The 20,878-nt window shown below is 49.6% G+C and overlaps 6 protein-coding genes across 6 annotated transcripts; 4 read left to right on the forward strand and 2 right to left on the reverse strand.

Moving 5' to 3' along the window:
• Positions 1-97: 97 nt before the first annotated feature.
• F5J12DRAFT_721453 (uncharacterized protein) lies at positions 98-445 on the forward strand (the record flags this gene model as incomplete). The annotated part of the gene is made up of 1 exon (XM_051741314.1): positions 98-445. A coding segment is annotated over one exon (348 nt), but the record flags the coding sequence as incomplete, so codon positions are not given.
• A 3,245-nt stretch (positions 446-3,690) lies between these two features.
• Positions 3,691-3,963, forward strand: F5J12DRAFT_690769 (uncharacterized protein; the record flags this gene model as incomplete). Its single annotated transcript, XM_051740377.1, has 1 exon — positions 3,691-3,963. A coding segment is annotated over one exon (273 nt), but the record flags the coding sequence as incomplete, so codon positions are not given.
• A 6,472-nt stretch (positions 3,964-10,435) lies between these two features.
• Positions 10,436-12,872, reverse strand: F5J12DRAFT_834247 (uncharacterized protein). The gene is made up of 9 exons (XM_051745844.1): positions 12,559-12,872; positions 12,441-12,481; positions 12,256-12,379; positions 12,090-12,190; positions 12,027-12,032; positions 11,842-11,963; positions 10,937-11,777; positions 10,794-10,864; positions 10,436-10,726 (listed from the first exon to the last, which is right to left on the reverse strand). Exons 1-9 carry the CDS (start codon positions 12,626-12,628, stop codon positions 10,663-10,665), a joined length of 1,440 nt encoding a protein of 479 aa, XP_051599339.1. The 5' UTR covers positions 12,629-12,872; the 3' UTR covers positions 10,436-10,662.
• Positions 12,873-13,721: 849 nt separating this feature from the next.
• On the forward strand, positions 13,722-15,249 carry F5J12DRAFT_122337 (uncharacterized protein). Its single transcript, XM_051738035.1, has 4 exons — positions 13,722-14,075; positions 14,130-14,271; positions 14,327-14,558; positions 14,623-15,249. Exons 1-4 carry the CDS (start codon positions 13,940-13,942, stop codon positions 14,929-14,931), a joined length of 819 nt encoding a protein of 272 aa, XP_051599340.1. The 5' UTR covers positions 13,722-13,939; the 3' UTR covers positions 14,932-15,249.
• A 196-nt stretch (positions 15,250-15,445) lies between these two features.
• F5J12DRAFT_769258 (rab-type small GTP-binding protein) lies at positions 15,446-16,746 on the reverse strand. Its single transcript, XM_051742228.1, has 6 exons — positions 16,588-16,746; positions 16,510-16,531; positions 16,322-16,452; positions 16,156-16,264; positions 15,892-16,099; positions 15,446-15,843 (listed from the first exon to the last, which is right to left on the reverse strand). Exons 1-6 carry the CDS (start codon positions 16,729-16,731, stop codon positions 15,714-15,716), a joined length of 744 nt encoding a protein of 247 aa, XP_051599341.1. The 5' UTR covers positions 16,732-16,746; the 3' UTR covers positions 15,446-15,713.
• Positions 16,747-18,585: 1,839 nt separating this feature from the next.
• On the forward strand, positions 18,586-19,419 carry F5J12DRAFT_834262 (Endonuclease/exonuclease/phosphatase; the record flags this gene model as incomplete). Its single annotated transcript, XM_051745845.1, has 2 exons — positions 18,586-19,088; positions 19,117-19,419. Coding segments are annotated over exons 1-2 (665 nt in total), but the record flags the coding sequence as incomplete, so codon positions are not given.
• Positions 19,420-20,878: the final 1,459 nt, after the last annotated feature.

Consider the following 20,878-nt stretch of genomic DNA (forward strand, 5'->3'; position numbering starts at 1 on the left):
TGTCCAAATTACGAAGGTAGATGGGTTTGCCACCCTCTTCACTAACCCTGTCGTCGTCGAATTCGGCTTCGCCTGCCCGCCGTAAGAGCAGGCCGCAATTGCGGCGCTAGCCAGCCAGACCTTAGTCGGCAAACTTGGGCATGCATTCTGGGAGGCCTTTCTAGGTTCTTCGACGACAAGTCCTTCATTACACCTCGCCCCTACATCTGCAGCTATGTGTAAAGAGTGGGATGCCGAGAAAGTCCGCAAGGTGGTGGACGTTGAGCCTGCGCAAAATGTCGTACAGCCTGTTCCGTCGGCATCGGCATCCTCTTCATCAGCCCAGCAGCCGAAGGCGTTTGAGTACCTGTGGCTGCCCTCGACGACAAACGTCGGTGTACAATGCCAGACGGAGACCAATGGAGCGCACGAATTACGAGGCGAGACAGCGTCAGTTTTATTGTGAAAATTGGTGATTTTCGACGACAAACCCAACGTTTTGCCGAAGATCGGGATGAGCAGGTCACCCGTGCAACGCAGGCAGTATTTGCAGCTACCCAGTATAGGGCAGAGGAGCTTGCAGAAGCTTTGGGACAGCTGAAACGGGAGAACGAAGCCAGTGAGTAACCTATGGTGTTGTATTTCTCTTTCCCGGGGATATTATTTCATTCGCCAGAACGCGATCGTGTGCGGCTTATGCGCACGACGCGTCATGCTTGGCATTGGGCCCGTAGGCGTGCCCTCCTCAGCAGTTATCACTCCTTTCTACACCATGAATCACTTGTCACACGCAGGCTCTCGCTTCCAAGACTCGAATTTCTGGAATTTTAGTCGAGCAGACATTTGTGCCGGGGTCGCTACAGAGGGAATGCCAACATGTGTTGCTTGAGACTTGCTTTGCAACCCTCGGCGATGATTTCAGTAGGGGACACGTAGGTTTTTCTATTTGCAAATGACTTCACGCATGTGTCCCAGGCCATCCTGCCACCTGCTGATTTCAGTCATGCCTACCGTTTGTTTATATATCTTGGACACACAGGATGCTGAAGACAACGATCTTGACGGCCCGTCAGGGTATGAAGAGATTCCATGCGATGAGAGTGGTTGTTGAAGAGCTTGAGGAAGCCGGCGTCGCAGGCAAGTGCATGGGGACATCATCAAGCCCATCTTTAAACCGTCGTTGTGAATCGCTTGCAGAGGAGGCACTCAAGGCGCTACGGCTTACCCTGGTGGAATAGTCGCAATGACGTGGATTGTTAGCCTACTCGTAATGGGGAACTCATAATACATCAGGAAATTAACACTTTACTATTTTTGACCTTTTGTGACTTTTTTTGACTTTTTTGTGACTATTGTGACTATTTGTGACTTTGTTGTGAAGGAACCTACTAAATGGACTTAGTTCGAAAAATTTGTAGGTGGCGATGCCGTGGGAACTTCCTTAAAAGGAAAAGCCGCCCTCAGGTGGGTGGGCGGGGAGGGGGTTCGGGCATTCGAGTGGGCCTGCGGGGCATCACACCGTCAGGGCTCGGGCGGGATGGCTCGGGAGGTTGCCGAGGAACTCTGTTCACGTCCTACACATGTTTATCTATGCTCTTAACCAACGAAAAGTGGGAAATTTGCATCGGGCATGGGTTGCAAAGTGCAAAATCCATTGTAAACTGTGCTAAGTGACTTAGCACCGGGAAATTTGCAGCCAGATAAGCAAATTTTCCCAGGCGGGAGGGCGGCCCGTGCCAATTTTTTTGCGAGCGCGCGTTCGCACGCGCCACATGCGAGGCGTGATCACGTGACCGCTTCCCGCGCCCGAACACCACTCATCTAGCAAATTTGGGCGGGTCTCTTCGCAGAATACCCATTTATTTCGTGAATAATTACATGGCCGACATAGAGTGGCTTCCAGTAGCATTGAATTGAGTACAGATGTACAGGCAAGGGTTGTGCACAGCCCGCAAGTCTCCCGACCCTCACTTTCTCGCAGGCGCGCCTTCTGCTTAGTCAGCGAATTTGCAGTGGCTGTAAGCACAGCCACCTGCAAATTTTTCGGAATAAATGGACTTTTTTTTTGACCATATACAGCATTTTGAAGAATGAAAAGAGAACAGAATCTATTGAGACAACTAAGTGATGATATATCTAAGCCAAGAAGACTAGAAAATGTCTGAAAATTCAGAGATATTGAGCCATTGGTGTGATGCACACTGTCTGAGAGAAAAATCACAATATCTCTTTGGAACCTCCATCAATTTGAATGTATGTGGTATCTACTGAAAGCTATGAATTAGGTGGTTTGAACAAGACCAAAATCAGCAAGAAAAGTGCAGCCATGCCTGCAGGACATGGGGAATGATAGTAGATTCCTTCCCAAAAAGTCACATTAGTCACAAAAAGTCAAAAATAGAAAGTGTTATTTTCCTGATGCTGCTGGCGCAACAGCTTCTATTTTTCAGAGTGGCACACCTCAATCCACGCCAACCCTGCCTACCACGTATGCTAGTTCCTTGAACCTTCAGTCCCAGTGAAAACTGTGTAGGATTGGGTGGGATGGGAGCTGCTCCAGCCAGATTTGGTCAGAATTCGTCTGTCGGAATTGGGCGAAATAGGATTCTTGCCAACAATTTCATATTACATGTAACACTTCTGTAACACATTACATGGTCGTCATAACACAAGAAGTACTCATACAGCGCGATTGCATCGATAACACGCACTGCACTGCGTGCATTTGTTACATCATCATATGACGCATTGCACTGCTCACTTTGTCTTGTCAATGTAATGCGATGTGACGGTACGTACAAGTCTTGGAAGTCCTGTAAGGTACTAACCATATGCTCTGCAGCACTTCCCAAGTTGACCAGATACCGAAATCCAAGCATGCTCGGCAAGCTCACCATGCTCTAGTAAGATCTGGTACAGGTGTAGCAGATGGAGTTCGAGGACGCACTAAATGGGCATGTTCACACCAGGAGGTATGTCTTTTATATACTCTTCAGCTATGCTTGGTTTACAGGCCCTTTAGACAGACGCTTCTACCAGCACTGGTTCAAATACACCTGGAGAAGTGAGTATTCCTGTTTTATGGTCCCAGATTCTCACTGACTCCTGCAGATGGGATGAACTGGTCTTCAAATCTCCCAACAGGATTCTAACTGTGAGAACACCTCTGTGACAGGACCAGCTGACGATAACCCACCTCAAACACCTCCCTGAGAGCCATCTCCACCCCCCCTACCTGGAGAGCCAGCAAACTCTCCTCCATGGGTGCCGTCTCTGCCTCCTTCACCTGGAGAGCCAGCAAACTCTCCTCCACGAGCACCGTCTCCACCTCCTTCACCCAGAGAGCCTACAAACTTTCCTCCTTGAGTGCCACCTCCACCTTCCCCGCCACCTGCTCATCAGAATCTCTCTACCTCCCATGCGACTATTGACATTGATGCTCTCAGGTGCCTTGCTATCAATCCCAAGCAAACAGATGCCATCAAATTCATTGATCTTCTCACTGAAGCTTCGCTGGACAATCCTGTCACAAAATTAGATGATGCAGCTCTCTATAGGCTACACAATCCACCCCATGCTCAACTCACAATAGATGATGATGCTATCTGTTTTGGGATTGAAACATACTTCGCACTTGAGCACTCTGCTATCAGTGCATATGAGTCCATATGACAATCAGCAGCCCAGTGTTTCGATGGGACTGCCACAGATATTCCTAGTCATCACACCATTGAGAAGCTCATTGCTGGGTACATGGGGGTTGACTCAATTGAGCATGATATGTGTCCAGATACCTGCGTGGCCTTCACTGGCCCATATTCTTCACTTGACATGTGCCCCATATGCGGCAGAGATTGCTACAACCATATCAGACTATGCACTAGTGGGGGGAGGTCTCGCATGGCCCATCAGAAATTTGTCACCATACCACTTGGCCCACAGTTGCAGGCTCTCTGGCGTGATCCACAGCATGCCAAAGATATTGGGTATCTGCAAGAGGAGATGTGTTGCATTCGGGAACAGATGCAGGCTAGCAGTGGTTTGATTGAGTTATTTGATGACTTTTGCAAAGGCTTGGATTACCTTGAGGCCATCCAGCGGGGTGACATCAAATCAGATGACATGGTTCTCATGATTTTGCTCGACGGTGCTCAGCTCTATGAAAGCAAGGAGTCCAACTGTTGGATATACATCTGGATCGTTATGAACCATGCCCTGGACAAGCGCTACAAGAAGCGCTACATCCTGCTGGGCAGCTTTATTCCAGGTCCCAACAAACCGAAGAACATCGACTCCTTCCTCTTCCCCAGTATCCACCATCTCACTGTGCTACAAAACAAATGTTTATGCATCTAGGATGCATCTCGAGATATTACCTTCCTGTCAGACCTGTATCTTCTCTTTGTGATGGCCGATGGCCCAGGACTTGTCTACTTCAATGGGATGGTGGGACATAGCGGCCGCAATGGCTGCAGACTCTACTGTGGACTCCACGGATGCCACAAGGGCAATCACTACTATCCTGCACTACTCCTCCTGAACAACTACAACGTGGAAGGTAGTGATCACCCTGACTGCAGTCCGTATGACATCCAACAACCTGCAACATCCGAATACTTCAAAAATCTCTGTGACTTGGTCACCGCCTGCAATCCAACACAATACAAGAAACTATGCATGGAAACTGGGATTACCAAGCCCTCGATCCTTCTCGGTCTCTATCCTTCCCACACACTGGGCATCCCAGACTGCCTTACCCCCGATATCATGCATCTCGCAGGACTACTCTCAGATCTACATCTATCGTTGTGGCGCGGTACCATCGACTGTACACCCCCAGACCATGTCTCCCGATGGCCATGGGCCATCCTCAAGACCTCCAAAGCCTGGGAGACACATGGTGCACTTGTCTCGTCTGCCACACAGCACCTTCCCAGGTCATTTGATCGGAAGCCACGCAACCCTGCTGAGAAGATCTCTTCTGGATACAAGACATGGGAGTTTCAGCTGTATATGTTCTGTCTCGCACCCATGCTACTTTATGGAGTCCTGGGGGAACTGTATTGGCGCAATTACTGTAAGTTGGTTTGTGGATTTCAACTCATATGCCAGAACAACATCACCCAGTCTGAACTTTGTGATTCTCATCTTCTGCTTATGGAGTGGCCACTCGATTTTGAAGAACTCTACTGTCAGCGCTCTCCCTCTCGACTCCACTTCATTGGACCATGCATACACCAAGTCGCCCACTTGACACAGCAGACGGTCAAGAAAGGACCTCCTAGTTGCTATGTGCAGTGGGCCATGAAGCGAACGATTGGCAACTTAGGTCAAGAAATCCGACAGCCATCAAATCTGTATGCCAATTTGTCTCATGAGGGAGTCTGGCACTGTCAAGTCAATGCACTGAAGGCAATGGTACCTAGCCTGTGCCCTGACAAGCCATCCTTTCCATCAACAGCTGTCAAGCTAGATGTCGGATATGTCTTGCTCCACAAACGTGATCCACGTCCAATCTCTCCAAAAGGGCTTGCAGCAAGGGCAATCTCGCATTACTTAGGATGTGCATCCGACATCAAAATACATCGTTGGGCCCACCTGTGTCTACCCAATGGACAGATTGCCCGAACAGCATGGAGAGAGCTATGATGACCACTGGAGCAAATATGTCCGGCTTGCTTTGTGAAGGTAAGTATCCACTCATTTAAATGATCATATGCCCTAATTATATCTCGTAGTTCTTACTCGAAGGAAGTACATATGTCGCTGAGGTCCAGTACTTCACTCGCCTCAGAGTTCAAAACGAAGATCCCAGCTGCACATCTCGTTGGTTTTGGAAGAATGTCACCATCATTAGAATGTTCTCGCCCCCCGATGCAAACCTTTTCTCACTCTCGTATCAGACAGTCTTTGCATGCTGCCCTCTAGATGAGGATGTGCATGTCATCGAAGTCAAATCGATCACAGGTGTTGTCGGGATGGTGCTGCATAACTTTCAAGGATTAGGCCATTGCTTTTTTATGGTAGAGTGACCCGGGCTTGACATCGCTACATATGGTGTTCCATATGAGGGGGAGGGCGCACAGGAGGATATGGCCAACAATAATGATGACAATGAGACAGATTCCATTGATTAGTACTTAGTGTTTTTAGCTGCTGTTACAGTCCTTATAGTCCTCATCAAAATGGATGGCTTCTTGTTCACTTTTTGTGTGCCGTATCACTTCAGAATCCATAAGAAATTGACTAACTATCGTTACAACACTTCCTCTAGTTCACTCTTCCAATGGCATATCATATCAAAATTCTTATCTTTTCCCTCCCAGTCATACCACTTCGAATCCTCCTCTCGTGAGACATACTTCCAATAAATTGAGCCAGGAGGAGGTGGGCTTGGAGTGGCGAAGATACTTTTGCGAATGGGCATAGGTTTCTTGATCATAATCGCATCAGTGGCTGGACATGCCGTCGAGATGTCTTCCGTTGGTGGTGGGGTTTGGGTGTGCACTGGCACATCCGACTCAGACTCAGTTGTCGAACCTGGAGAAGGGTGCTGTGCTGCGGTTGGGACAGTGGGGATGGCTGGCCAAGGGGTGGAGATATGCTCCAAGCCTCAACAAAGGGCTAGCTTATGATTAGATAGAGATAGTCTTCCATGTACCTACCTGGATCAGACTCTGGCTCTGTCATCAAGCCAGGAGATGGATGCTGTATTATAGTTGGCCAGGGGGTGGAGACATGCTCCAAACCTTGTGGAAGTACACTATGGCTGGTTAGAGATAGCAATCTGTGTACCTACATACCTGGATCAGACTCTGGCTCTGTCATCGAGCCAGGAGATGGGTGCTGTGTTATGGGGTGTGGTGTCTCTTCCACTTGGCAGGTCGATCTTGTGCATACAGGTGGGGGGTGCTCGAACCTAGAGTAGAATGCCTACAAATCAATTGAAGACACAATATCCAAGCGTACTCACAGTGCGTCCGTCCAGTCCGTATCAGAGGGGGTTCCTGGGAGCCTGTATGGAAGAAAACAACATTTAAGTTGCGCATATTGATTGGGGTGGGTCTGCTAATATTCCGGGTCAAGAAGCTGATCATCAGAGGCAGTTAAATGGGGGCTCGTGCTGCTCTCAGTGATGGAATCACTGAGAACGGCATTGTCGAGGTTGATATCGGATGGGATATCGAAGAAATGCTGGACGGCCATGGGTAAGTCCATCACAAAGTTTATACTTAGCCAGACTTATTTGCATGAAGTCAGTGGTAGCACGGTGTAGTACGGAGGTCACGAGTTCGTGGGAAATGTCTCAAGCTGGGTGAACACCAACTGATCATTATCTCCATCTCCCTCCTTCTCGACAAAGGATGGACCCGCTTGCCAGATCACAGTCTGGCTTTCTGAGCAGGACTCCATCGAGTCTTTTAGATACCCCTGACATCTCTACGCAGATTGGGATGAGTCGCCAACAGAACCAGTTCAACACGCTCAACGAATCGCAGTCGTTCTCGCACGATAACTTCTCTTCCCATCCATCTCAGGTGTGTTCAATCGTAAAACATCTTTCATTTGGCCCAATTGATCGCTTGATTTATGTGGGGTGCATATATGCGCCATGTAGCACCAACAGAACGCCATTTTCACGTGCACACACATGATACACGGTGCAATGTATGAGACCAAGATAAATGACTTACAGAACCAGTTGACCAAGGTTACCGCCGAGCATGACACAATAAAGTAAGTAACAGATGTACCACTATCATTGTTTGACTTGTTTCTTTTCAGGGCAGCGTTTCATACCCTCGCATCTGTGCTGAAATTGCCGGATGACATGGACCCGCTGACATTCTCACTCACGGACATTGACTTGCAAACGAAAGTGAGCAAGGATAAAGGCAACCTCAGGGAAAAATACCCGAAGATCCGCTTCTGGTCAAGGTCCGACTACAAGGCTTTCGTGCTATCACCGGAAGCTCAAGGCATCGACCGTGGGAAAGCCCCATGGCTAGAACTAGAGAACGGCGACCCTGTTACAGCAAAGACACTCAAGGCCATCTGTGCAAGCGCTCGCAGTATTTGGGCTGAGCTCGTTCAACAACAGATTGTGCCACTGACATGGACCCGAATAAGTTCATCTGTGAAGGCTCTTGTGTCCAAGTATATGCTCAAGGAACATCCCCTTCTCGGCCTCGATGAGGATGGCTTCAAGCTGGAGATGCTCTGCATCAATGACTATTCAGGGTGGCGCAAGAACCACTTCACACCAAGCAGTGAACTCAAGGGCGCATCATCAACGAAAAGCGAACCAAAAGAAGAACCTAAGGAGGAGTCGAATGATACGATATCACCACTTGCTACAAAAGGTAATAAGCGCAAGAGCAACCCCGCCCATTCCATGAACGCGCATGTGAAGTGGCCAAAAGGTGTGTTACTTCATCCGATTTGTGCGGTTTGGGCTGATCACAACAATCCGAGGATGCAATATTACTACAGAATTATCAGCGGAAGAGACGCAGAGCCTAACTCTGAAACCTAGCAACACAGACATAGGTAGGGTGAACGCAAGCATAGATGGGGTGAACAGCAGTATTTATTCAGTGCTAACTTCACTGAAGCGACAGTCGATGATAATAGCGAGTCAGCGCGACCTCAGCCAGATCCCGTTTTTTCCCAGCCGCAAGACGAACTCGCGATGATGCCTGTCGTTCCCATGGACGACAGCCTATTGCTCCAACCATGCTGAAGTCCCCCCAATATTCCCCATGGTGTTTATTTACCAATGCCCCACCATAGCCATTCGTGGTCCTGATCAAATTCCATCACACGTGGTGAGGCGTCCAAGGCTGCTGGTCCATCCAGCCTGTCTTGCCATAACTCAAACAAAGAGAATGAGTTCCCACTCCAGAATCCTCTGTAAGTGTTTTTCATCACACAGATTGTGAACTGATACCGTTTTCAACTCAGTATGAATGTATTTGGTCTGAATGGAGTCACAAAGAAGGTGCCACTTGCACCTTCTCAGTCAAAGACGAACATGAACATGGAGTCGTTGACGTTGACCACCTCAGTAAAAGGGGAAAAGAAAACTAAGATGCGACCTGGCACAGCAAAAAATGCGAGGTATGTCTAGTATCTATCTCGTTACAATACTAACTATACATTTTCTAGAAACCTCTGCACACTTAGGTGGCACAAACATATCAATTCGACTGGGACGACCGAAGAATTCCGTGTGTACTGGGATGGATTGACAGCGGAGACACGAGAGAAGTATCGCCTTGAGGCTGAGCGCCTTCAGAAGGACAGAACGTGGACAAAACCATCCGACCCAGCTGCCTGCAACGGTACAATATTTTAGACGATGCAGGTGCTTCTCACTTTCATTCGTGCTTGGCTTAATGTTGTCGCAGGTGTCTCTCAATTGTCGCCTGCACCCTCCGTCGCACTGTTTCGCTGTACCCGCCATTCGCAAGTTCTCGACTGCCAACTCGATGCCTCATTCGCGCTGCTGCCCTGCTGTGGCTGCCGTTTTATCACCCGCTCTCCTCCGTTGTTCCGTTTCGCTGTACCTTCCATCCCGGGTTTCTCGACTGCCAACTCGACGGCTCGCTCGTGCTCCTGCTCTGTTCTGGCTGCCGTTTTATTACCCGCAGGTATTGGGGCACGTGTACCGTGTATAATATGGGCACGTAGTGTTAATTGTATTATTGGACTGCACCCGATGGGACTGGAATGGAATTTGTTGCATTCTGACCCAATATGTGTGAATCTGGTGAGACCAGAATGAGAGAACCCTAATCCAATCCAGACAGACGTGCACCGCTGTCATCATATTTATGCTACAGACAGAGAGGTAGCTACTATCTGCTGAGATCTGTCAGGATCGGATCATGAGTACCAAAATCCTACATCACCCAATGTCGGCCTGCCTCGCCGTGCAATATATGCGTTGATTCCAGTTCGCACCTGATCAAAACGGATATTTTGCTTACCAATCGACCCCGTCAGATCTCGCCCGACTAGAGCCGCCCTCATCCTGGTAAGTTTTGACTGGGCTTCAGTGCTAACGCATAAACGCCCACTGAGTGTGCAGTTGCAAACACGGCGCTAGGTGCCGGGACTCTGGTGGGTACTGCAAAGGCTGCGTACATGCCAACAGCGTGGCCCGCTGGAACCGTATGGGTCATGTAACCGCATATGTGCGGTCTGTGATGTCGCCCACCGTACAGACTCCGGGCGACTGGGACATAACCCATAGGATACGGATCTGCAAGGTATTCCGGGCCGTACCAAGCGACACTTCGTCGCTGCAGCCATGACATGACACTCGTAGTAAACCATTTGACGTCAGCAACTTGGAGGGAAGTACCATCCATTGGGACGGGACTGGTCGTGGAATGCCAATGAGTTGTAGAATGACACATGAATACACTCCTATCCAAGCTCATATCGATCGAGCGTTCAAGTTTTTGCCTCCAAGGGTAACCACTCCGAAGTGAGCCAGAACTCTGACGGGGAGAAGAATTCCGATCAACACTAGTCCGGGTCCGTAATTACAGAAGTTTGAATCGAAGGAAAATAACCCAAAGCATAGTACATATACACGACAGCCAACGTCGACAGCATATGCAAAAAGAAAATAGCTGCAATACAATGCTCATGCTCATGCGCTATCATGATTCATCATACAAGCTCCACGAAATTGGCCGGAAAGATGCCTTCCTTGCCATTAACTTTCCCGGTCCACCTGTAAACAGTCACCACAACCAGTGGAGTCGTCAGCAGAAGTACGACAAGAAATAAAAATGACTTACCAGTCGTCCGTGCTATCACTCTTACGAGTGACAACGATAACATCTCCTTTCGAGAAAGTAAGATCACCAGCCTACCCCCCACCAGATCAGAAAGAAAGTTTAGCCCGACGAGAAAGCGATCACGCAAACAAACACACACGCACCTCGACGGCATGAAAGTTAAAAAGCGCAATAGCGCGAGCGACTCCCTCCTGAGGAGAAAGTGGTTGAGTCAGTTCTCGCTTAGCATCGATGACAAACGGCTGCTCGAGACCATCCGCTGCTTTTCCAACAGGAAGAGAATTCTGATAATGCGGAGGAACATCAGAAAATGGGTCATCATAATTCGGCACAGTGTTTGGCGGTTGATGCGTGGTGGAGGGAACACTAAGTGAACGGTAATGTGAAACTGCCAGTCCCCCAATGAAAAAAGTCTCGTAATCAAGTAAAGAAGACGCACGGTCATTGCCAGATGTTGATCCAATGTGCCGCCTATCCAAGCTAATACTCTGCGAAGCGCGATGTCGATCCAAAGGGCGAGACGACAACGTCGAGTCAAAAGTCTCGGGAGGAGGGCCCAAGTCACCGGTGGTGTCAGAGTACGAGCTATAATCATTTGACGTGACCCAGTGTCGTGGAGGGAATTCTAGACCTTTCTTCTTGCCAAAAAGCGAAGAACGCTGACGTCCTCCTGTGGGTGTGACCTGAGGCGAGGCAGGTTTACCGCCGGGAGCCGTAGTACCGCCACTGATATCAAACGGGTATGAAGATGGTTCATCAACACGGTCATCGATCCATCTTCTCGTTCCCGGAATGCCAGTACACGCTTCGAGAGTCCTGACTAGGGAAGACGCCCACTCTGGACGAGGAACGGCACCACTAAGAAGCATCTTAGCCGTGACATCTTGTTTGTACGCAAGCGCATTGGCATCCTGGCGCTGGACGATGACAGACCCTTCGACGGAGACTCCTCCGAAGAGCCCCCTTGTCTTTGAGTAGCTGTACCTAAAGAGAGTTCGATATATTATATCGAGCAACACGCGCAGTGATGATACTACACAATACGTACATTGCAGCAACTTTTCCACTAGAGTTTACGGAACCAAGTGCTTCGCCGTTGCGGCCTAGAGGCCCAATGGCGACACTCAGATTTCCACCAAGCGTTAACGACCCGGAAGACATGAACGATTTCTAACGTTTCATAAAATCCGTTTAGATGAGTTTCGTCCGCATATATGTGTTACCGACACCTACAACTGCCTGGGTATGGACTGTCAGTTAGGTGAGTTCGTGGCGCAGACATTGATGGAAACTCACAGAAGTTGAGTTAAGGATAATCAAGAAATCCGTCAATTCTGCACCAACCTGGCCTCCTACACCCAAACCGGCACATCCAATTGCACTGGGGGCAGACCAGTCTGAAAAAAAAAAAGCGAGATCGTTTGGATGGGGCTAGTACAGAACTGAAGAGGAAGGGACCTACTTCCATCACCTAACTTTGCGATGACGATGCCAGTGCCGGCCCTGGCTGAGAATAAGAACCCGGCCTTGAAGACAGTAAAGATAGCAAATCCTTTGGCATTCTCAAGTACGTTTCGCGGGATGACCTATGTAGTAGCAAAAGAGCGTTAGCAGTGGATCTTGCAATGAAAGCGAGCCCACACGAACGCCATCGAGACCGTTATTCTTACTGTCGACGAAGGAGCTAACTGCAAGAGACGTGTGTCACGGGTGTCTGCTTATTATGACGTATGTGTGTGAGAGATGGGTGGGCTCTCTGACTCACAGATTCTGGCTGCTTTCTCGCATTCCTTGGGCAATGTTTGTGGTAGGGCAGTATTTATAAGCTTCATCATGTATCGATTGGCGTGACGGGGGAAGGATGGCCACTAGGACGCTACCACTCTGTGACGAGTCTGAGAGACTTTCGAGTAGAGCGGCACCACCGCAGTAGGAGCAGGACATGCAAAGGCAGTACTGTCCCCTTGCGCAGTAAGACTAGGACTCATGGTAACACGGCACAATCCGACTCGAGCTCACGAAAGCGGTATTCGCGTCCCAATCGCACACGAATATAGGAAAACGCAACTACATATCCTTCGTTGCTCTAGGAAGATTACAGTAATTTCCTAGTCGTCCTATGAGACCACGTTTGTCTCAAGTTTGTTTGGGTTTAGACTTCTTTACACGACAAGAGTCGTAGCATAGCCACCTCTGGCTTGCCTGTGCGTCATTGCTCACGTCGTCGCTGCAGGCCTGGCAGTTTCAGGGGCTAGGCTGAACCCTCCTGACCGGTTCCCTCTTAATTTCCCGTAGTCTTTATCTTCTTTTCTGACCGGTTCTCCCCATCTTGCTAGCGTAGCATTTTTGAAGAGCCCAACCCTCCCTCCCGCTTTTTACGCATCCTAGAATAGCGTCCATCTCGCGTGTGGTTTTGCGTTTACTGATGTATTTGTATGGCCGTTTGTCCTACCCTACGGTGCTCACATTTTCGAGTGCTATGCTATGTAGGGCTGTGCTTATTGCGGCCCCGGTTTTTGCTATTCTTGCCCTCCTATCTGAAGCCGGTCAGCCAGTCATAAACCAGCCCTTCCTACGAAGGTCCACATCCACTCCGATGACTGACTTGAACGCATACGTTGAACCCTCTCTTGAACAATGCAGGTGGCTGCGGAACCTGACTCGAGCTTGTGGCAGCGATCGGTTGGTCTGTATCGATAGGAATCGCTCACCGGGGTTTACTACAGTGGATCGCGATATTTAACACGGCTTCAGCTAGCTTCCGCGATCGGAACGTCACCCGAACATACATATCGCACAGCAGAAAAGCTCCCGGCCCCCAATGAGGCCTGAGGCAGGACACTGTTCGGCGTTCCGTGGGTGTCGACTGCATCCGTGTCCTCACAGCCACCTAGAGAATGAGACTATAGGAGCCTGCACCCGCAACCGACTGCACCCGTTGCACAGATTATGCTGCACAGCCTTTATGGTCATTTGTATGGGTGCGTTTTTCGGCAGATTGATGCAATCCCTTGTCGCGACCGGTCCGCTGCACGTTGCCTACAAAAGAAGGGCGTTGATGGTCCATCATCCTACCCCATCACGTTTCCTATCCCTTCATCCCGTTGTCTTCGTTGTCCTAAAATCGCGGGTGCACATCCCAAGCAATGTCTCTCGATAGCCAAGGCATCCTCGCAGCAGTAACTCTCGTCATCTATCTCCCAATACTCTTTCTCGCGGTCCGCATCGCGATCAAATATGGACTCCAAAATTGCTGGGTACTTCTCATCATATTTAGTTTGAGTACGTCTGCATTTTCCCGTATTTTTCTCATCGACTAACCATGCCATACCATAGTACGGATCATCGGAGGGGCGTTACTAGTAGCTGCCGAAGAAATAACGCCGGCTGTGACTGGCCTCTATATTGGAGGATATGCCTTGGAGGCATCTGGTTTATCACCGCTATTATTGTCCACCCTCTCGTTGTTGCAGCAAACGTGGGTCTGCCCTGCTAACCATTTCAATGAACAAGGCTGACTAACTCGTGCACAGGACACAGACTCCGGATGGACAGTTGAGATATGGCCGCGTCTTCAGGTTACTGCACTTGGTGGGAATGGGTGCCTTGGCTTTGACCATCGCCGGCATCTCAATCAGCTCGTCATCGGGAACTACTATGCGTCGTGTAGGTGTACTTCTTTTTGCTGCGCTGTGCATCATACTTGTCGTCGGTGCCCTTGCCCAATGGGCTAAAAAGCAACAGGTCATGAAATACCGCAAACAGGTATGTCATAATAACCTCTCCGTAGATAACTCCTTTTAATTCACTTTGCGATACTTGAAAACAGCTCTTGATCGCTATTTCGGTTGCTTTACCCTTCCTTGCCGTCCGCACACTATACAGTGTGCTCTCCACGTTCTCGTCGAGTACATTCATCGTCACAGACTCGACGACGACGACCACTACGTCAGATGGCGCCCTTGCCAAATTCAACTTGGTCACTGGCGAATGGCAGATATTCTTCGCAATGGACATGCTCATGGAATACATTTGCGTACTTATTTACGTTTTCGCGGGCTTGAAGCTGAAGCTGGACCAAGACTATGAGCTGCAGGACCATGATGAATACCCGCTTTACCACTCCAAACCCTACTAGAGCTTGTAACATTACGACCTTGCAGAGCATTACGACGATTCGATGGCCGACGACCATACCATACATTGTAAATGTTACTGTCACTAGGGATAACATATATATTTGTTTTATGTAGTAGAGGATATCCGTCAGCGATGTCAGAGCTGCAGAGTCAAGCCCTTCCCATGCTGCCTCTAAGGGCAGTCGCCAACGGGTCTGGGAAGCGCTCCGGCTTAGTTGAGCTCCTTGGACTGTCCGTCTTCCCTCCAAACTGCATACCCGTAGCCATGCGCAACGTTGCTGGCAGAGAGTTGCTCCGTTTCCTATGCCCGAAGCCGAGTGGAGGTTTGTGAAGAAAACCTGCGAACTTGCCACGCGTGGACAACCAACGTGATTACATAATACACAATTCAACCCCTATCTGCAATTCTGCATGAGCGTCAACGACTCGTTACGTATACCAGACCATTTAATGACCCTTATAAGGAAACGCGCAGGCATTGTCAGGCGCCTCGAAAATTTGCGACAGGGAATGGCGATCTTTGCAAATACGGAAGAGTTCAAAGATGTAGTAGTTACTCGACAGCGATACGAGGGGTGGGAACTGGAATGCTGCCCAATAGTCCACTTACGAGTGTGTAGATAGGAAGTACTCGCAATAGTTTGATCTTCGGGCCCCTCGCTTCCCCGTCACACTGGAATTCGACTAGCCCTTCATGATAGGTTAAAAATCGATGCACGCGTACTGTCCTAAGGTATAGGTACGAGTAAGAGTGAGTGTAACACGTGTAGAGCGACAGAGTTCATAAGCAACAGGTCGACATCGAGTGTGCAACTGGTTGGTTGACTTTGACGGATCCGTCAGCATTTGTAGCACTACCTGGCGAGCCAGCGACGTCCGCCTGCGAGTCGATTAACCTCGTTTTGCACGCCCTGTTATAGGGTTATACAATGTGACAAAGAGAGAAAAATACAACGAACCGTGCGAGAGTGAAAAAAGCCTCTTCGACGCCGTCGTTCAATTTGGCGGACGTTTCCATGAACCCGATACCCAATTCCTGGGCTAGTGCCAGCCCCTGCTCTTTGGTGACGACACGTTTGTCGTCCCAGTCTGATTTGTTACCGATGAGGATTTTGTTTACACCTTCTGACGCGTGCTGTTCTATGTTGGCGTACCACGTGCGAATGTCTGTTTAGGGCATCTTGTTTGGAGAAAATTCAAAAGATAGCTGTACGGCAACTTACTATTGAATGAGCGTTCGTCTGCGACGTCGTAAACGAGCAGGATGCCCATAGCGCCGCGATAATAAGCCGTTGTGATGGTTCTGAATCGTTCCTGACCAGCGGTATCCCACTACAAATTCCTATGTAAGTTCGGCAGCGTAAGATGCGCACGACGGAATGCACTCACGATTTGAAGTTTGATTCTCTTTCCATCTAACTCAATCGTGCGAATCTTGAAGTCGATACCGATGGTCGTGATGAAAGATGGAGTCCATGCGTCGTCGCAGAAGCGGAGAAGGAGACAGGATTTGCCAACACCTGTTAAAGGAGCATGAGATGGTCAGACCTGTAAGGGGGGGGGAGGGGAATACTCACCTGAGTCTCCAATGAGAAGGAGCTAAGAAGGTGTTAGTATGTATTTTGTGACAGGATAACCGAATACAAGTGGCGTACCTTGATGAGAAAATCGTAGTGTGGAGGAGGCATTATTCTGCAGACGCATTTGGTTTCAAGTCCTGTGCAACCCGTCCGCCGGCTGACATAATCAAGGAAGAGCACGGGGTCCCACGGCTCAACCCACCCTGGACACACCCGCATGAGGGCATTCCCACAAGAGACGCCTTGCTTCGCTCTGGCAGTAGAGATGTTGCATATCTGATATTTCAAGCTGCAAATTGTGGCGTCGGTGTCTCCCCAAGTGACCCCCGGGCTCCAGTGCCATTTTTTGAATTGCTTTTGGTTCACGCCGCCGCCATTCTTCGCATTGCTTTGGGGCATGTCTCCATGCCACCATCAATGTAGCTCATACGGTATAGTGAGCACTGTGACATATCTAATATTGTAGCATCTATGACAATATCTACGAGGAACATCCCAAATGCACTTCAAACATTTGACTGGGGCTCAACGAAAGAAGGAAATACACCACTTGCAATTCACAACTAAACTAGCAACACAATAATTTAAAAAAAGCTAATGAGAAAAAAATCCATCAGACAGACACCCAACTCGCTGGTTCTGGTTCACTGAACTGTAAGCAGCCCAACAAAGCACAGAACCAAACGTCCTCAAGACCCCGCCGGAGCGAAAGGCCATGTTCTCTGTCGAACGAGTAGGCGCAGATGTCATCGAGTGGATTTGAAGGATGTGGCATGTGTAAACATGCGAGACTCGAGTTAGTTTCTATAAAATAGATCCTAGCTGAGTATGTTCTGAGGAAACAGGTATGTCGGGGTGGGGTTTATATACGTTTCAGAGGTGGTCCGTGCGCACGGACACGTGATGTCTTTAGGGCTAGTATGTAGTATTGGAGGCCAGGGGCTAAGGATAGCATGTGAATTGTCTATGCAAGTTCGCAAGTCCTAAGTAGCTACGTCATCAAAGCACCATCTCTTCGAACGTGATATTGGTGGTCACTTTTGGATCACATTCCATCCCATTGTTCGTACAGATAAAGAGTGCGATAGGGGCGGTAGAACAGGATGGGCTGCAGTTTTGGTTGTTCGTGCAGGTCATAATAGTACCCAACCGAGGAATTCGCTGCTATCAGTCATCTTTCTGCAAGATGACAATATTTGGGTGGGTCAACACTGTGCAAGGTCAATCAGGATGTCCAGAGGGACATAGGTCCAATGCCTCAGGAGACAGCTCACTTGCCTCGTCTCAAGTCATGCATCGCAGCTTGTTTCCGGAACCGCCTAAGAGGTCACAAGCAGATTTCCGAGAGTTACGCAGCTCCCCCTTGAGACAGAAGGCAAGGTGGTGGAGCGATGAGCATGTCCAGAGGGACATGGCTGCAATGCTGAAAGGACGCACGCTCGTCACCTACTTGTAATTCATCATCCCAAGTCTTCAGAAGGACACATTCCAACTGGTGTTTTAATCCGCAGAGCTACGAGCTTGCTATCTACTTCGGCGATTTCACTTGTGATCAGGTTCTGTTATGAGATATCACCATAATGCAATTAGCCGTAGGGATTTACTGAGCAGAGGAACATGTAAACGTTCCTTGTCCCGGTTGAATCGATGATCCGCTGCGACTATCGTGAGAGCTCGTCCTTGCCAAGTAATAGTTCCGTTGTGCTCAAGCTCTCCCGCGGCATCCTCTCGGCCTTCCTCATCCTCTCGGCCTTCCTCATCCTCTCGGCCTTCCTCTTCCCAGGATCAACCGCCAGAGCACCTCCGCGAGCCAAGCTCTGTACTTCCTCCCCCTCTTCCCCTAGGTTCGGCGTACTCCTTGTGGGCAACCCCTGCCTTAATCAGGGTTGCGCGTATCCACACCCCGTACCTGCCATCTCCTCATTTTCTTCCTGTCCGAACTCCGAACCGTTGCATTGAATCCGCGGAGAAGGCTCCCTCTGGTTCGGGTACTTCAGCACCGAGGAGCTCTCACTGCGGGAAGTGAGGTCAGTTTTTTTTCAGTGACTGAGACGCTGATATCATATATTTAAGGGAGAACTTTGAGTATATCGAGTACATATTTCACTAATTTTGCTCAGTTTATTACTAAACTAATGGGTCGATGAGGGGCACTTCAACCCCTCCACCTGAACCTGGGCACCCATATCTTCGAGAAACGCACAGAGACAAGTCATGCAAAGGCTTTCTCTCATATCATGGAACATCGACGCCTTCTCCTTGCGGGCCATCTCACGCACCAAACTCATCCTCAGCCATATCCTCGAGGGACCGAAATCTCCTAATATCATCTTTTTCCAAGAAGTCACGCCCGATGTTCGCACCTCTCTCCTGAAGGATGCGAGAGTCCGTGCTGCCTTCCTGGCGACTGATGCCGAGGACCAAACGTTGTCCGAGAAAGTACCCTTTGCAACCATGAGGTTGCTGTCCCGCGCGCGGTTTACCTCTGGCCTGTATTTGCAGAAGGAAGATGATGGGATCGAGGGAGGGGAAAAGTTCATGCTCGGGCGCATCTCCCGAGTAACACTCCCGAGCAAGTATGGGAGGGATGCGCTCTGTGTGGAGATCATCCCCTCCAAGCGCGCCGGGCACATTCTTCCGTCTCATCAACGTGCACCTTGACTCGCTCGGGGATACGCCACATTACCGCGCCCAGCAAATGGAGATACTGGCCAACACCCTGCGCAAGCCAGGATGCGGTGGCGGGATCGTTGCGGGTGACTTCAATGCCATCAGCCCCGAGGATGATGGGCTTGTCGACAAGAACAAATTGGTAGATGCGTGGGTCGCATTGCATGGGAGGGGAGACCCTGATGGAGCTACGTGGGGTGTTGGCGTGGAACAGCGGGACGGACTGGGGTCAGGCAGGTTGGACAAGGTTGCAATGATGGGCTTAAAGGCTAAGGAAATGGAAGTCCTGCGCCCTGGTCCTATTGAGGTGCCCAGGCCGGGAAAGATACCTCTCGAGATCCCTTGGAGTGACCATTGCGGCCTGAGATGTACCTTTACCATCTGAATACTGTCAAGTAGGTTTGGGCTGGTATCCTCATTGTCGAGTCCCTGAGACATCGACATTTCAGTCGTGACAGATATATGTTCTTTGGACATCGCTCAGTTCGCGTGGTTATGTAGAGTAGTAAAGTGTTGCTATGGGATTTAAATACAGGGGGAAGCGATGCGAGGGCGGGTGGGAGCGCCTCGCAGGGCGGACGTACCGGCGGGTTGTGCTGACGCGCTCGGGACCCCGGGAAGTGACTGAGAGCAAGACAACTACGATCATGATGCCAACCTCAGTCCCATTTGGACACTAGGACACAAAGTGGGGTAGGGGAAAGCATGACTTGATTGGTATTCAATCACACCGCCTCCCATTGAAATGAGTTCTCTGTGGCAAGCCTGAAAGGCAGAAGGGGAACTATGTATGCAAACGAAAGATTTGCGCTAAGCAAGTTGGCATCAGTCAAGTGATCTTCCTTTGTTTCAACGATCTGCAGCTCGCGTAAGGTGACGCGGCGAGCACCAATAGTTAGACGCATCGCGGCACGTCCGATGGTCCGTTCAAAACACCGTTGGTGACCGGAGTAACTAAATAGCATGTTAGCAGAGTTGTCGCGTGGCGGGAAAGGAGCCCCGTCCGTTTGCCATATATAGGTTCCCTCCTATCTTCAGAAAACTTGGACTTGGAGGTGGAAGCTATACCGTTGCGTCACATGGAGGTATCCAGTTGACTCACTATGACTCCGATAGATTATATGACAATACTACGAGTGCCTCCTACACTCCTTCATTCCTCCTTTACAATGTCTCATGTCACCCCGCCGAAATCTGAATTCCGTGGTGCATCCAGTGGTAAGCTCTAAGTTGTGTTAGCCACCCGTTGACCCATCCATCGATCCTAGGGTGTAGATGCAGTACCCGCTAAGGGTCCACTCATGTTGAGCCGTGTCTTCGTTGATGACTATCAGAAAGGTAGGCTCTAAGCTCTGTCATCTACCCGCTGACCCACCCATCCATTCCCGTGCGTAGATGCAGTACTCGTCAAGGGTCTACGATTTGCATCTGGTATCGATAGCCATCGAAAAGGTAAGCTCTAAGCTGCGTCAGCCACCCGTTGACCCACTATTGATTCCCATATGTGGACGCAGTATCCGCTAAGGGTCTACGATTCACATTTGGTCCAGACTCTATTGATGACTACAAGGAAGGTAAGGTCTAAGCTGTGTTAGCCACCCGCTGACTCACCCATTCATTCCTGTGTGTAGATGCAGAACCCACCGAGGAGGGTCCGCCCGAACAAGACATTGCGGTAGCGTATGCGGATCTCCTC

Source organism: Pisolithus orientalis, assembly GCF_024613125.1.
Source record: "Pisolithus orientalis strain OTSU chromosome Unknown F5J12scaffold_16, whole genome shotgun sequence".
In the NCBI taxonomy this organism is placed as follows: domain Eukaryota; kingdom Fungi; phylum Basidiomycota; class Agaricomycetes; order Boletales; family Pisolithaceae; genus Pisolithus; species Pisolithus orientalis.

What these genes read in the sequence shown, in the direction of transcription:
- F5J12DRAFT_834247 (XM_051745844.1), bottom strand. Translation starts at nt 12,628, where the DNA reads ATGATGAAGCTTATAAATACTGCCCTACCACAAACATTGCCCAAGGAA. An exon ending in CGAGAAAGCAGCCAGAATCT is followed by an intron (nt 12,482 to 12,558) that starts GTGAGTCAGAGA and finishes CGTCTCTTGCAG; the next exon opens with TTAGCTCCTTCGTCGACAGT. An exon ending in CGCAAAGTTAGGTGATGGAA is followed by an intron (nt 12,191 to 12,255) that starts GTAGGTCCCTTC and finishes TTTTTTTTTCAG; the next exon opens with ACTGGTCTGCCCCCAGTGCA.
- F5J12DRAFT_769258 (XM_051742228.1), bottom strand. Translation starts at nt 16,731, where the DNA reads ATGCGGGTGTGTCCAGGGTGGGTTGAGCCGTGGGACCCCGTGCTCTTC. An exon ending in AGAGAATCAAACTTCAAATC is followed by an intron (nt 16,265 to 16,321) that starts GTGAGTGCATTC and finishes AGGAATTTGTAG; the next exon opens with TGGGATACCGCTGGTCAGGA. An exon ending in GCTTTTTTCACTCTCGCACG is followed by an intron (nt 15,844 to 15,891) that starts GTTCGTTGTATT and finishes ACCCTATAACAG; the next exon opens with GGCGTGCAAAACGAGGTTAA.
- F5J12DRAFT_122337 (XM_051738035.1), top strand. Translation starts at nt 13,940, where the DNA reads ATGTCTCTCGATAGCCAAGGCATCCTCGCAGCAGTAACTCTCGTCATC. An exon ending in TCTCATCATATTTAGTTTGA is followed by an intron (nt 14,076 to 14,129) that starts GTACGTCTGCAT and finishes GCCATACCATAG; the next exon opens with TACGGATCATCGGAGGGGCG. An exon ending in CTCTCGTTGTTGCAGCAAAC is followed by an intron (nt 14,272 to 14,326) that starts GTGGGTCTGCCC and finishes ACTCGTGCACAG; the next exon opens with GACACAGACTCCGGATGGAC.